The sequence below is a fragment of the Elephantulus edwardii genome, unplaced genomic scaffold (genome assembly GCF_000299155.1).
Source record: "Elephantulus edwardii isolate Elephantulus edwardi_28Jun2011 unplaced genomic scaffold, EleEdw1.0 scaffold00051, whole genome shotgun sequence".
Classification (NCBI taxonomy): Eukaryota; Metazoa; Chordata; class Mammalia; order Macroscelidea; family Macroscelididae; genus Elephantulus; species Elephantulus edwardii.
In genome coordinates, this window is record NW_006399801.1 from 10,791,950 (window position 1) to 10,804,504 (window position 12,555).

Here is a 12,555-nt window from a genome sequence, read left to right on the forward strand (position 1 = left end):
AGGGGCCAGGGGAGACCTGGAACAGGGTCCTCGGCGCCGTGAGGTGTGTGTGCTGGGCACCCTGTATTTGAGGATGGGGCTAGTTCTGATGGGAAGAGTAAAAAGAACTGAGGCAGAGTTTTCATGTTGCGGGGATGTAGTATTTTTGTTTTGTTTTTTAAATATATTTTTGTGAGGAAAGAGTCACCCCTCATCTGTAAGGTAATAAGGTAATAAATTGACATCCTTGACTATAAGCAATAAACAAGCGTCCATTGTTAAAACAACTATCAGAATATCTCGACTTTATAAGCAGCCATGTTGTCATTGTTAGCAGCTGTCCAGTGAGTTTTCAACTCTTGGAGACCCCACGTGCAATGGAAATAAACCCTGCCAGGGCCTGCACCATCCTATAACTGGTCACAGATCCGATTCCTGTGATCCACTGGGTTTTCACTAAATGAGATTTCAGAAGCTGATCACCAGGTCTTTCTTCCTTTATCTTCATCCTAAATCCGCTTAGCCTCATAGCAACGTACGTGCCTCCACTGAGAGATGTATGGTGGCCACACACAAGGTGCGCCAGCTGGGAATTGAACCCAGGTCTTCAGTGTGGAGCATTCCACAACCAAACAACCACTGCTATGGCTAAATGACCACGTCTTGGTTGCTTTTGCCAGATGGAAATATCTTGTCAATGAACATAAAATGATAAGCATAAAGTAATAGGATTATTAATTATGAGCACAATTTAACAAATACTCACATTGGTTGAATTTAATTCCTGATCAAATAGGCCAGACTGTGGTTAACCAAAGGGAGGTCATTAAGCTCTTGACTGCCTGGAGCCCAAATTCAATTCACTGAGAAACCACTTTTGAACTTTAACTCAAATTTGCTGTTAACTGTCGAGTAGCAGTTTGTGTACATTAGAGTCACTGGAAATATTTTCACTTTCTTGGGCAGCAGTGGAGTTTGGATAAAGCACTATTAGTAAGGATTCCTGGTCCTGGCCCATGGACTTTACAGGTAGGGGTTTATGACTTTGGTGGCAATAATGTGGAAAACAGTAAAGGGTGTTAAACTGGAATGCCTGGTTTCTGCTGTGTCTGTGAGCTGGGAGACTTCAGACAAATCACATAACTTCTCTGAGCTTTATTACTTCTACCTGTTAGTCAAGGGTAATACGAGCGATGGTGCTTATTTCATGAGACTGGTGGTCATTTTGAGTCATAATCAACTTGATGAAAACTGGTTTGTTAGTTGGTTTTATGTCCTCATTTTGACTATAAACTTTGTTCTGGAAAATCTCATTGAGTATCTCCAATAATATATCTGCATGCATGCACACACACACACTAATAGCTTAGATCAACTAATATTTTTAATCAACCAGCAATTAGTTTTTTAAAACTACAGAAAAAATAGCTCTAATTTAGCCTGTCTTCAAATTTAGAAATCCTAACTTTTCTGGTCCTCAGGGCTATAAAATTACAGGGGAAACACGGTCATGATTTCTCATTTTACTTTTTCTTGCCCTAGACTTAAAAAGGGAAAACTAAGCTGAAGCTGCTTGTTTAACTTTGTGGTTTTGTGGAGTCTTTTGTTGTAAAGAAGTTATTTGGTTTTCAATAGGTAATAAGTCTAGTACTATTTCAAAATGTATCAAAAATAAAAGTCTCATTTGCTCCTCTTCCTATATATATTCCCAAAGCTATCACGACTCGTTTTTGTGTATCTTTTTAGAGATCCTGTGCACACATATGTACATACACACATACACACACACTCTCTTTTGTTGCTGTTTGCTTCTGTCAAGGCAGGCCTTGACTCAAGGTGACTTTGTGTATACTGGAGCAAAATGCTGCCAAGGCCTACACTAGCCCATGATTGGTTACCCATCTCACTGCTGTGGTTTGTCAGGTTTTCATGGACTGCTTTTTGGAAGCTGCTCTTCAGGCCTTTCTTGTTCATGCAGAAGCTCCACTGAAATTGATTTAGCATCAGAGCAACAATCATGCTTCCACTGACAAGTGGCGGCTACTCATGAGAAGCATAGGCCAGGAATTGAACCTGGGACTCCTGCAAAAAAAAGAGAAGAATTCTGCCAGTGAACCACCGTTCACCTTATAAACGAACATGCCAGTTGCTGCTCAGGCAGTCTCATGTTAGTGTGACCCAGTGGGCTAAGAGTAGCTTTGTGCTGTATGGCCTTTTCCGTGACTGGTGGCGTGGTTTGTAGGGAGCTGCACTGTTAACTCAGAGGCCAAACCTCTCCAGCAGTTCAGATCCACAGTATCTCCTCTGGAGGAAGATGGACAATCTCTTCTTGAGTCATTTATAGCCTCGGAAACCCGCCGGAGGGTCAGCTGTGAATTGGTTGTGACTCAGCTGCAATGAGTGTGATTTTGGCATGGCGGGAGGTGGGGCTGTTCCTTTGATTATTTTAATTGCTAGGCTTTTATGTCAAGGCACGCTGGGGTAGATACAAACAGCCAACATTTAAGTTAGTAGCCAAGCACTTAACCGTTGAATTATCCTTAGGAATTGGGAGAATGACTATACAATTACTCCTTACTTACCAACATAGTTGAGTGTCAAAGACAAGGGCATTATGCAAAGGGCTGGAGGCTGTGTTTGCCTGTGGCATCAGACCCCTTTTCTTCATCCCCCACCACAGCTCCACTGTTTACAGCCTTTCATGTGCCCCCAGCTTGTCTCAGAATATGTGTACAATATGGAAGACCCCACTACACCACCACCAGGGTTTGGGTGTTTGGAGATGGTGGGGTGCTGTTCACTCAGCTGCCCTGGACAAGGGAGGCTTTTCAGAACTGATTTTCCTTCAAGATGCCTCTGGGTGGACTTGAACCCCTAACTTTTTTGGCTAGTAGCGAGTTCTTTAGCTTTCTCCTCTTCTGAGGTTCTCCAGGGCAAACCAAAAGCCCACTGCCATTGAATCAATTCCTATGTGGGGAATTTGCATTTTTCTGCTGTGATCCTTGTAGAAGCCCCTCACCAGGATCTTCTCCCACAGAGCCTCTGGAGATTGGAGTGTTGAACCATCAACTTTTAGTATTGGGAACTGATTGAAAACCACTTGAGCTATTCAAGCTGTGATAGCAAGACAAATACCAGAGTTTAAGCAAAGGCGATCACAGCAAGATTAGCAAACTGGTCACTTGTGCTGAGTCACCATCACTTTTCTAGCTTGGGGACAGGGGTAAAGTAGAAATTAATGACTAGTCATATAAGATGTATTCACACTGTCTCATTTTTTTGTGTGTTCTCATAGGGAAAAGCTTCACTCTGACCATCACTGTCTTCACAAACCCACCGCAAGTCGCCACCTACCACAGAGCAATCAAAATCACCGTAGATGGACCCAGGGAACCTCGAAGTAAGTAAGCCCATGGAGCCAGTGTACCTCCCAGGCTGGTGTATCCACTCAGGCACCGTGTCTCAGAATCCTGGGACTCCCTTACATTGCCTCAGATGAGATTCAAACCTCAGCCCAAGGGGATGCCAGGCCTCTTCAAAGAGAAGGAGTTTCACTGTTGATACTCTCACTCCTCAAAGGTGACCTCTGGTTACTGAGCTCTTCTGGAAGCATCTCCCAGGAGACAGAAAGGAGTCAGGCTGACCCAAGAGTGTGTTAGAACATTTCAGGTCTGCAGCAGACAGAGGCCTAGCCTCTAATGTCGTCGTGTGAAGTTCAACAAGATCAGAAACAAACAGTGGCCAAAAGAAGCCTGGCCAGGCACTTAGGTGGCCAAAAATGAAGAACTGGGTTTTATAGGAGACCACATATGACTGGCCTTTTATTAATTTTGTTAAGGTATTGAGATGAAAACTATGGAAATGACCTTTTTCCTTTGGTGAATCAGAACTGCACTGCAAGATGGTTTAAAATAGAGAGTAGGAGGATAGAAGAGTGCTTGGGGTGGGGGAAACCCAGTAAATATAGAATGTTGGTACCAAAAAAAAACCCCAACAGCTCCTGTGAGGAAAGCTTTTAAAAAAAAAGGAGTGGGGTTGTTTAGTCTGCAAAAAAGATGTCTTCACAGTGACTTAATGACTATCTTTAAGTAAACACAGGAGTAACACTCTTCCAGAACCACACCCATCCCAGGGATCTGAGTCTGGGTTACAGTTTTGGGTCTGTGGAGCAGGCTCCAGCCCCCACCTGGCATCTGCTTGTGTCCAAACGGCATCTGCTTGTGTCCAAACGGCATCAGGCCCTTGGTACAAAAGTAGTATCCTCTTTTCTGAGGTAAAAGAGATTGAAATCCAGGGCTTCTGACTGGAGGGGAGAGGTCAGGCACAGGTTGTAAAAGCCTGGAGTCAAGCAGAGTTCTGATTTAGGTATTTAAGCCTTAAGCAAGCTAACAGAGTTTCTCTAAGCCTCCGTTTCCTCATCTGCAAAATGGGGCTTATCGCAAAAGCTTCTTTATGAGGTTAAATGAAACAGTGCTTTGTGCCTGGTACAGAGAATGAACTGTCAGGAAATGTTGATAGTCCGTAACAGATCGCCTTGTCTACCCCTCGGTAGCTTGTCTCCTCCAGAGAACCTTCTCAGGTGGTGCCTGTGTGGGCTCTAGGGAAGCGCTCTGGAGCTGTCGTAGCAGTTTGAAGCAGCTTTTCCCAGCCATAAGCCTCATAGCATCTTGTCCGCCTCTGGAAACGTCTGCTGGTGTCAGCTCAGCATTCCCAGTGGCCCAGGGACCAAGTCACACCCACCAGGCAACCCTTCCTCCCACACTCAGGACATGCTGTCCCACTCCTGGACCTGTCCTTGTTCCCCAACCCCCTCCACACACAATGGCCATGCTCCTTGACTCCCTCAACTCCCACCCACTGGGACTTGGACCCACGTTAACACCCCCCAGATTCCCTGTGTGTGTAAATCAGACCATCAGCACAGGAGCACACAATTTTACCAAACCCCAGGAAGCACCATGCATACGTAGTAGATTTCTAAAGTGGGAATGGCAAACTAAAACCTAACAGTGAGCTTGCATTAAACATGAATACCAAACCTCTGCTTCTGTTAGCCAAAGGAAAACCAACAAGAAGAGACAGGGAAACAAAACAGAAAAAAACAAAACAAAACCCCAAGCAGTTGCCTTTGAGTTACTTCCAACCCAGCAATCCCTTATGTGTTAAAGTAGACCAGCGCTGCACAGGGTTTTCAGGGGCTGCCTTTTCTGAAGCAGGGGGCCAGGCCTTTCTTCCCACTCACCTCTGAGTGGACTCTAAACTGCCAGTCTTCTGGTTAATGGCCACACTTATCAACCCCTGCATCACCAGGGGCCACCAGGAGGAAGCCAGTTTAAATTACAGTATGGGCCAGGGGTGGGATGGGGGCAGATGTCTGGTGGAAGTTGGCTTTAAGGATAATTAAACTCTAGAATCTCTATCTTTAAAAATAGAAACATGACCATCTCTTAGATAGTTCAAATGCAAACCTGCCTGGAGCAAAATCGTAGGCAGGTGACCTCTTGATAGGCCTACTTCTGTTTTTCTCTCACACATGAAAAAAAGGACGGTTTTTTGCCCCACTCCCAGGATTTCCTGCCACATTTAAAGAATTATCAAGGTGGCTGTGCTTCAGAAACAAGAGGTGGCTGCTCAGATCAGGACGGTGGGGGTGGGGGAGGTGTCTATGTAACTGTGGCCTGAAGGAAGAGTTTACTCTGCACCATGCTGTTTTATAACTTAGGAAAACAGTCATTGTTGAGGAGGGTCTTTTGAAGAGACAGAAGGGATTTGCTGCACAGAGGCACCCTTTCTCCCAGTTGTTCCTAACAAGTGGAATTTGGGGCCAGGGGAAAGTAAATGAGTGATTTTAATTAAAGAGATGTATCTCTTTATATATATAAAGAGATTCTGAAGCCCAGGTAAATGGTCTCACATTTCACAGGTATGTGTAGGAAAACAGTTAAATGCACACACCCTTCCAGAACACTTTGGGTAAAGCTGACTTTTCTACTCACCCATGGTGAATCATTAGGCAACATCATGATAGATGGAGAAAGGACTGAAACTGCTAACAACTTCGTCTTACTTGGATCCACAGTCAGTAAATACACTTGATACTGGCAGTCAGTTTATCAGGAGATGTGTTGCACTGGGAAATTCTGCAGGCAGGGACCCTTCCAAATTATTGAGGGGCAATGATGCCGTTTTGAGGACTAAGGCATGCATGACTCAGGTCTTTCCAGTCATTTGCTATGCATTTGGGAGGTGGACAATGAATAAGGATGACAGAAGAAGAGCTGATGCCTTTCTGTTGTCATGTTGGAGAAGAATACTGTATATCATCATGTTGAAGAAGAATACTGTATATCTCATGGTCTGCCCAGAGAACAAAACAATATGTCTTAGAGAAGGTGCCACCAGAGTGCTTCTTGGAGACAAAGATGATAAAGATTTGTCTCACATACTTTGGGTATGTTGCCATGCTTGGGAAAAGTCGAAGGAGGGCAAAAGAAAAGACCTTCAACCAGGTGGACTGACACAGTAACTAAAGAAATGGGCTTGAGGGGATCAGAGATTGTGAGGATGGCACAGGATAGGACAGGATTCAGATCTATTGTTCATAGGGTTGCTTTGAGTGACACGAAGGCACCTGTAAATTAACAAAGAAAATAATTTTTTCATTCAATCACTCAAAAAAATACTTGTTTTATAACATTACTACACCTGCAATGTATCCACACATTCCCCCACTTCCTTCCTTTACTTCTCATTTCCATTAATCCTTCTGTTCTACCCTTTCTGCCTTTAGATTTTCATCTTTGCACTAATCATAAATACCATGAAAATGCTTTTGTTCTCCAAAGGGGACCTCTGGAGAGATTGTTGCTTTGTGAACATTATATGCTTGGTTATTCTAAGGAGTAACTGCCTATCTGGTGTTACTGGTCACCGTTTAGACCTATTTAGGCCTATTGGTTGGTTGAAAGTAAAGACCTGGGGCTGAGTTTTGCTCCAAATTTGAAGAATGAGTCATAGGGTTTTTCACTGACTGATTTCTATAAGTAGATCGTCAGAAATGTCTTCCTAATCTGCCTTAGACTGGATGTGTCACTAAAACCTGCTCATGATAGCAACATGTAAGCTGACACTGATGAGTGAGTGGGGGCTGCACATGAGACACGTTGGCCTGAACCTGAGCCCACATCTCCTGCACGGCAGGCAAGAATTGTGCCATTGAACCACCACTAAGATTGTATAGGAAGGGCAAATGGCAGTGCTTCTTGCATGCATGGAGCCTTCAACTTGAAGTCTTCAGGCAGAAAGCCGGAGAGAAACAGCTTTTTTTCACCTGCCTTTTGGGTAAACTGAGGGAAGGAGTGAGACCCAAAGAACATGCCACAGCCAGTCCCTGGGCCACACCAGAGGCATAAAATATTTCTTTTCCCACTCACAGGGGAAAGAAGTTGCCGCAAACAACATGTTGCAGCAAAATGTATACTACAAAGAGTATCTGCCTTTCAAGACTTTCCATGTCAGAGGCTTGCTTGTATATACACACACCACACACACACACACACACACACACACACACACACACACACACATATGAGAAAGAGTAACCAACCTGTCACTTAATGAGTCATTATTTGTTGGTAGTTTCCCACATTCTGTTGGCTTTTTCTTACGTCTCAGACTATAACTGAAAGAAAATTATATTTGTTGAAAGCTCAGTTTATTACAGCGAAAAAATATTTTAAAAATCCAAAGCCAAACCCATTGCTACTGAATCTATTCTAGCTTACAGCGACGTGGTGTGTCACAGAGCAGCACAGCTCTGTGGGACGTGTCTGTGGAAGCTGTGACCTTTACGGTGGCAGCGTGTGTTACATGGGGTGCTGCTAACCAAAAGGTCAGTGTTTCAAACCCACCAGCTGCTCCTCTGGGGAAAGAGGGACTCTCTCCTCCCATAAGTGTGTTTATAGCTTTGGAAACAGCACAGAAGGTGGTCATGAGTTAGATTTGACTCAATGGCAATGGGTTCGGATGGGTTGGTAATCAATCCTTTTGGAGGGACTCTGGTGGCACCGTGGTGAAGCGCTTGACTCAGCTTTGGAAACCCTACAGAGTAATTCTGCTCTGTCCTGTAAGGTTACTGTGAATTAGAATCAACTTGAAGGCAATAGCTTAATGGGAATATTTATGGAAGTAGGTTGCTGGGTCCCTCTCTTCCATAGCACCACTGGTTAAATTTCAATAACACACACACCCCCTTTAGGTTAATAGCCAAGCACAAACTGTAACACTCAGAGACTTTGTAGAAACACCATCAGGAGGTTTTCTCTGAAGGACAGGCTCACACAAGTTGCCTTGAGGTGAGGCAATGGGGAGTGAACAGGGGGTCCCTGGGAAGGAGTTATGTTTGCAGTTAGTAAGTTGAACAATAACTTATCAACATATTGAAAAAAGCCTTCTCATTAAGCTTGAGTGATATAGGGATAGGATTTTTCAAGGAATGGGTATTGGAGAGTTACTTTTCCTATTTCTATTAATCCATGTGTCTGAAATTCAGTGTGACTATATAACAACATATGATAGTACTGAGATACCAACTGAAATACCTACCTGGAAATACCTGTCTTCCAAGGCATCTCTGGGGGGATTTAATATCAAAACAATGTTCTTGACAGTTATTTAACCAGATACTTTGTGAATTCGTGCAGTACCAGGGAGAGTTTGAAGAGAGTGAGGTGTTGTGTCCCTAACTGCCTTCTTGGGGGGTCCATCATGGTGTGTGTTCTGGACATCATTAAGCTGTCAGAAGTCACCACCGGTCTGGTCGGGTATCTGTCACATTTAGAACACTGAAAGATTTAACTGGCAATTCAGATTAATAAAATAAATAGTGGCCATTTCTAGGACAACTTTTGCCCTTGAATTAAAGGCCTTCAATGTGCCTCTATTGACGTGAGCTCCTGGAGTTAAAGTGAGGGATGGCAAGGCTGAGTCACTGCTTTCAAGCTCCAGACCATGCTGGGTCCTAGGGCACAGCTTTCTCACTGACAAAAATCTTCCTCTAGAAGGAAGAAACCACTTGCTCTTAGGTCAGTTCTGACTCACGATGGTCCCAAAGAGAGGTGCTAGTTAATAAATAAAAGTCAGCTAATCCAAATTCTTAGCAGTCAAATAAATTTAAGATCATGCTACAGAAATAAAATTTTGAATATAGTTAACAGGTCTGTAATATATAAAGAAGAAACAGGATCATGATATATAGTGATTTTATGTTTCAAATGAAAAAGAAAAATGTATGAAACAACCTTATGATAGTATAGTAAAAAACCAGACAAAATATTTGAATCAAGATTTTCTAAATAAATGTGGGATACATAAGCATTATGTTTATATGTTTACATTTTGCTCTTGTGGTTGAGAAATATACCTTAAAAAAATGTTTGCTCTCACTAGTAAAAATATCTAGTAAGAATAATAACTAATACTAAGAGTTGTTGGAGCTCTGGTGGCCTAGTGGTAAGAAGCTGTGCTGTAATCTCAAAGGTACACAGTTCAAAACTACCAGCTGCAGGGAGTAAGATGAGCAAGCCCCTGAAAATTTGCTGGAGGGTCAGCTATGGTGGGTTGGTCCCAACAGAATGGCATGCAACAACAACAGTTGTTAGCTGTCATCAAGTCATGCCTCTACTCTTGGTGACACCATGAAGAATAGAAGGAAATGCATCCCTGGCTTATGCCATCCCCATGATTGCTTTTGCAGATCAGACCATTGTGACCCATAGGGTTTCCACTGGCCAACTGGTGAAAGTAGCTGTCCAAGCCGTGCTTGCTAGTTCACTTTAACCTAGAAGCTCTGGGAAACCCTCCCCTGACAGACAGATGGTATCTGCACATGAGGTGCTCTGATGGGAATTGAACCCAGGCCTCCCACAGGAAGGGCAAAAAGTCAACCACTGAGCCACCCCTGCTTTATGACTAACCCTTAAAGGCTAGAAGACCAAATGCACTGCTATGGAGTAGATTCTAACTCATGCCAACCCTATAGGACAGAGTAGAACTGCCTCCTCGGGTTTTCCAAGGCTGTCATACTCTGTGGGAGGAGACTACCCGACTCTCTCTCATGTAACAACTAGAGGAATCGAACTGTTGACCTCACAGTTAGCAATCAGCATACACGAAGCTACCAGGGCTCCTTAGCTAACACTTGGTGGTATTAGGTCCCATTGAATTGGCTATAACTTAGAACAATCCCATGAACAACAGATCTGAACTTTGCCCTATCCTGTGTCATCCTCATGATCTCTGTCATGGTCAAGTCCATGGTGGTAGTCATGGCATCAATCCACCTTGTTAGGCCTAGGTTTTCATCTCCTCTTCTGACCTTCTACCATTTCTAGCATAATGTCCTTTTTCTAAGGGCCCTCCTGACAACATGCCCAAAGTATCCGAGAAGAGTATCTTAGATATTCCAACTAACACTTAGAGCTAATTCTTTGCCTAGCCTTGTTCTAACTACTTTAAAAACTGTTTTAATATATTTACCCTTTGCCGCAACAGATAAAAAAAAATTAAAGGGGAAAAACATTGAATACCAAATACCTTGGCTTAAATTAAGACAGAATTTAAGCCTAAACCAGCGGGAGACTGGAATCAAAGGCTCTGGGGCCAGAGCTGCCTTGTATTGAGGAGTCTGCATTTCTAATAAGGGCAGTTTGTCAATTCTGTTCTCATTCAAATACGGTTTTCTTTAAGAAAGACGTCTCGTAGACTTGGCAGCGATCATTTTTGTATTGATGGGAGGGGATCCGTGTTTTTTGTCCTGTGCAAGACTATATATAGTGAAGTCATCTCAGAAAGTCCCTTGTCACATGCTTACTGTTGGTTCCATGTCACTAGCGTCTGCTCAGGGGCTTGGGGTCAGCAGGGACCTGGAGCAGGGACAGAATGCAGGGAACACGTGCACTCCAGTATTGGCATACATGGATTAGCAGCGTGGTTTGGTGACCACCAGGAAAAGCAGTCATCAGGCCTTCTCTTTGGTGAAGGGCTTCCTGCACAGCCCCCAGGAGAGTGATTATCTGTGTAGTTCTCAGCTCCCTACTGGTTGGTGGAATGCCTGTTTTAGGGATCTGTAACTTCTCGATTGTAATTACCAGCTCACAATCACTTTCTTCACTGGGAATCTCTTTAAGTACAATTCCCAGGTAGTTGGGGTGATCCACTTAATTTTTGTTCCCGTGAAGTCTGCAAATATAAAATTTGTATTTTAGTTCTTTTCTAAATGAAATTCTGACCCAAAAAGGAAAAGGGAGATAACTCTTCCTCCTCTCCCACCCGCATACTAAGTGTTGTTGTGCACTGACCCATAGCTGACCCTCCAGAGGGCCTTCAGAGGCAGTTAATTGCTTGGGAGGAGATTGCCCACCCATCTCCTGCAGAGCAGATGGTGGATTAGAACTGTGTGCCTTTGGAATTGCAGCCTGGCCTCTTACCAATAGGCAACCAGATACTAAGTGGGAAAAATATAAATTACTCTTGTTGTTGAGTGCCATCAAGTCAAAAGCAACTATAGCTGACCTTCTAGCAGGTTTTCAGAGACAGTAAATTGCACAGGAGGAGACTGACTATCTTTCTCCCGCAGCATGGCTGGTGGAGTCAAACCATGTGCCTACGGGTTGACGGCACAACTCCTTACCACTAGGCCACAAGTGCTCACTATAAAGAATTGAGAAAGAGGAAAATACTATAGTTAACTTATGTAGCTCTCGCTACCGTCACAAATTCTAAATAAAATAAGAAAGCTGTTACTCATCATTCTGCTCTAGCTCATGGCAACCCCATGTATGCAAGGCAAAATTGTACTTTTCAACGTTTTAAAGGCTGTCACTCTTCAGAAGTAGATCAACAGGCCTTTCTCTCAAGGCCCTGCCTTTTGATTTGCACTCATGAGCTTAACTGTTTGCTGTACTTTTCATTTTCAAAGGCATTTCTGTGTTAAGGACAATCTTGGGGTGGCCTCACCCTGATACAGTACTTCCCACTGTACTAAGCTACCCAGTCACCTGAAGATTTAGCAAAAGAAACTGTTTAGTACATTAATGATGATCATGCCAAAATATTTGTCATGAATTTAGAATCTCTGTTTATTATTTTTAGCTGTACCAACCTAGACCAAGAAGAGGAACTTAATATGAATAACGATTTCTCTGGCCCTCAGGTTTCCAGTGGGCTTAAACTAGCCAAAGTTCACAGGGTGATGAAAACAAGCCCCTGGGTGGTACAAATAGTCAAGCATTTCATTACTAGCTAACTCAAAGGCTGACTGTTAGAACCCACCCAGCAACCCAGCAGAGGAAAGGCCTGGCAATCTGCTTTTGTACTGATTACAGCTAAGAACATCCTGTGGGGAAGTTCGACTTTGTAACACTTAACACTGTGGATCACCATGAATTGGCACTGATTTAATGATGATGGAGTTTGTTTTTTAATTTTATTTAACCTAAGTCTCAAAGGAGGGGAAGGCCCTCTATGAGGTGGATTGATTTAGTGACTGGGGTAATCGGGATGGGTGTGTCAGAGGCA

The 12,555-nt window shown here is 43.5% G+C and overlaps 1 protein-coding gene across 3 annotated transcripts in view; it reads left to right on the forward strand.

Annotated features, from left to right (window-relative positions):
* Nucleotides 1–12,555, forward strand: part of RUNX1 (runt-related transcription factor 1) — a 370,084-nt gene that overhangs the window by 258,563 nt on the left and 98,966 nt on the right. For all 3 annotated transcript variants that reach the window (XM_006886733.1, XM_006886732.1, XM_006886734.1), the window contains one exon: nucleotides 3,275–3,379. In XM_006886733.1, the coding sequence (XP_006886795.1) occupies nucleotides 3,275–3,379 (105 nt within the window). The remainder of the gene's footprint in view (nucleotides 1–3,274; nucleotides 3,380–12,555) is intronic.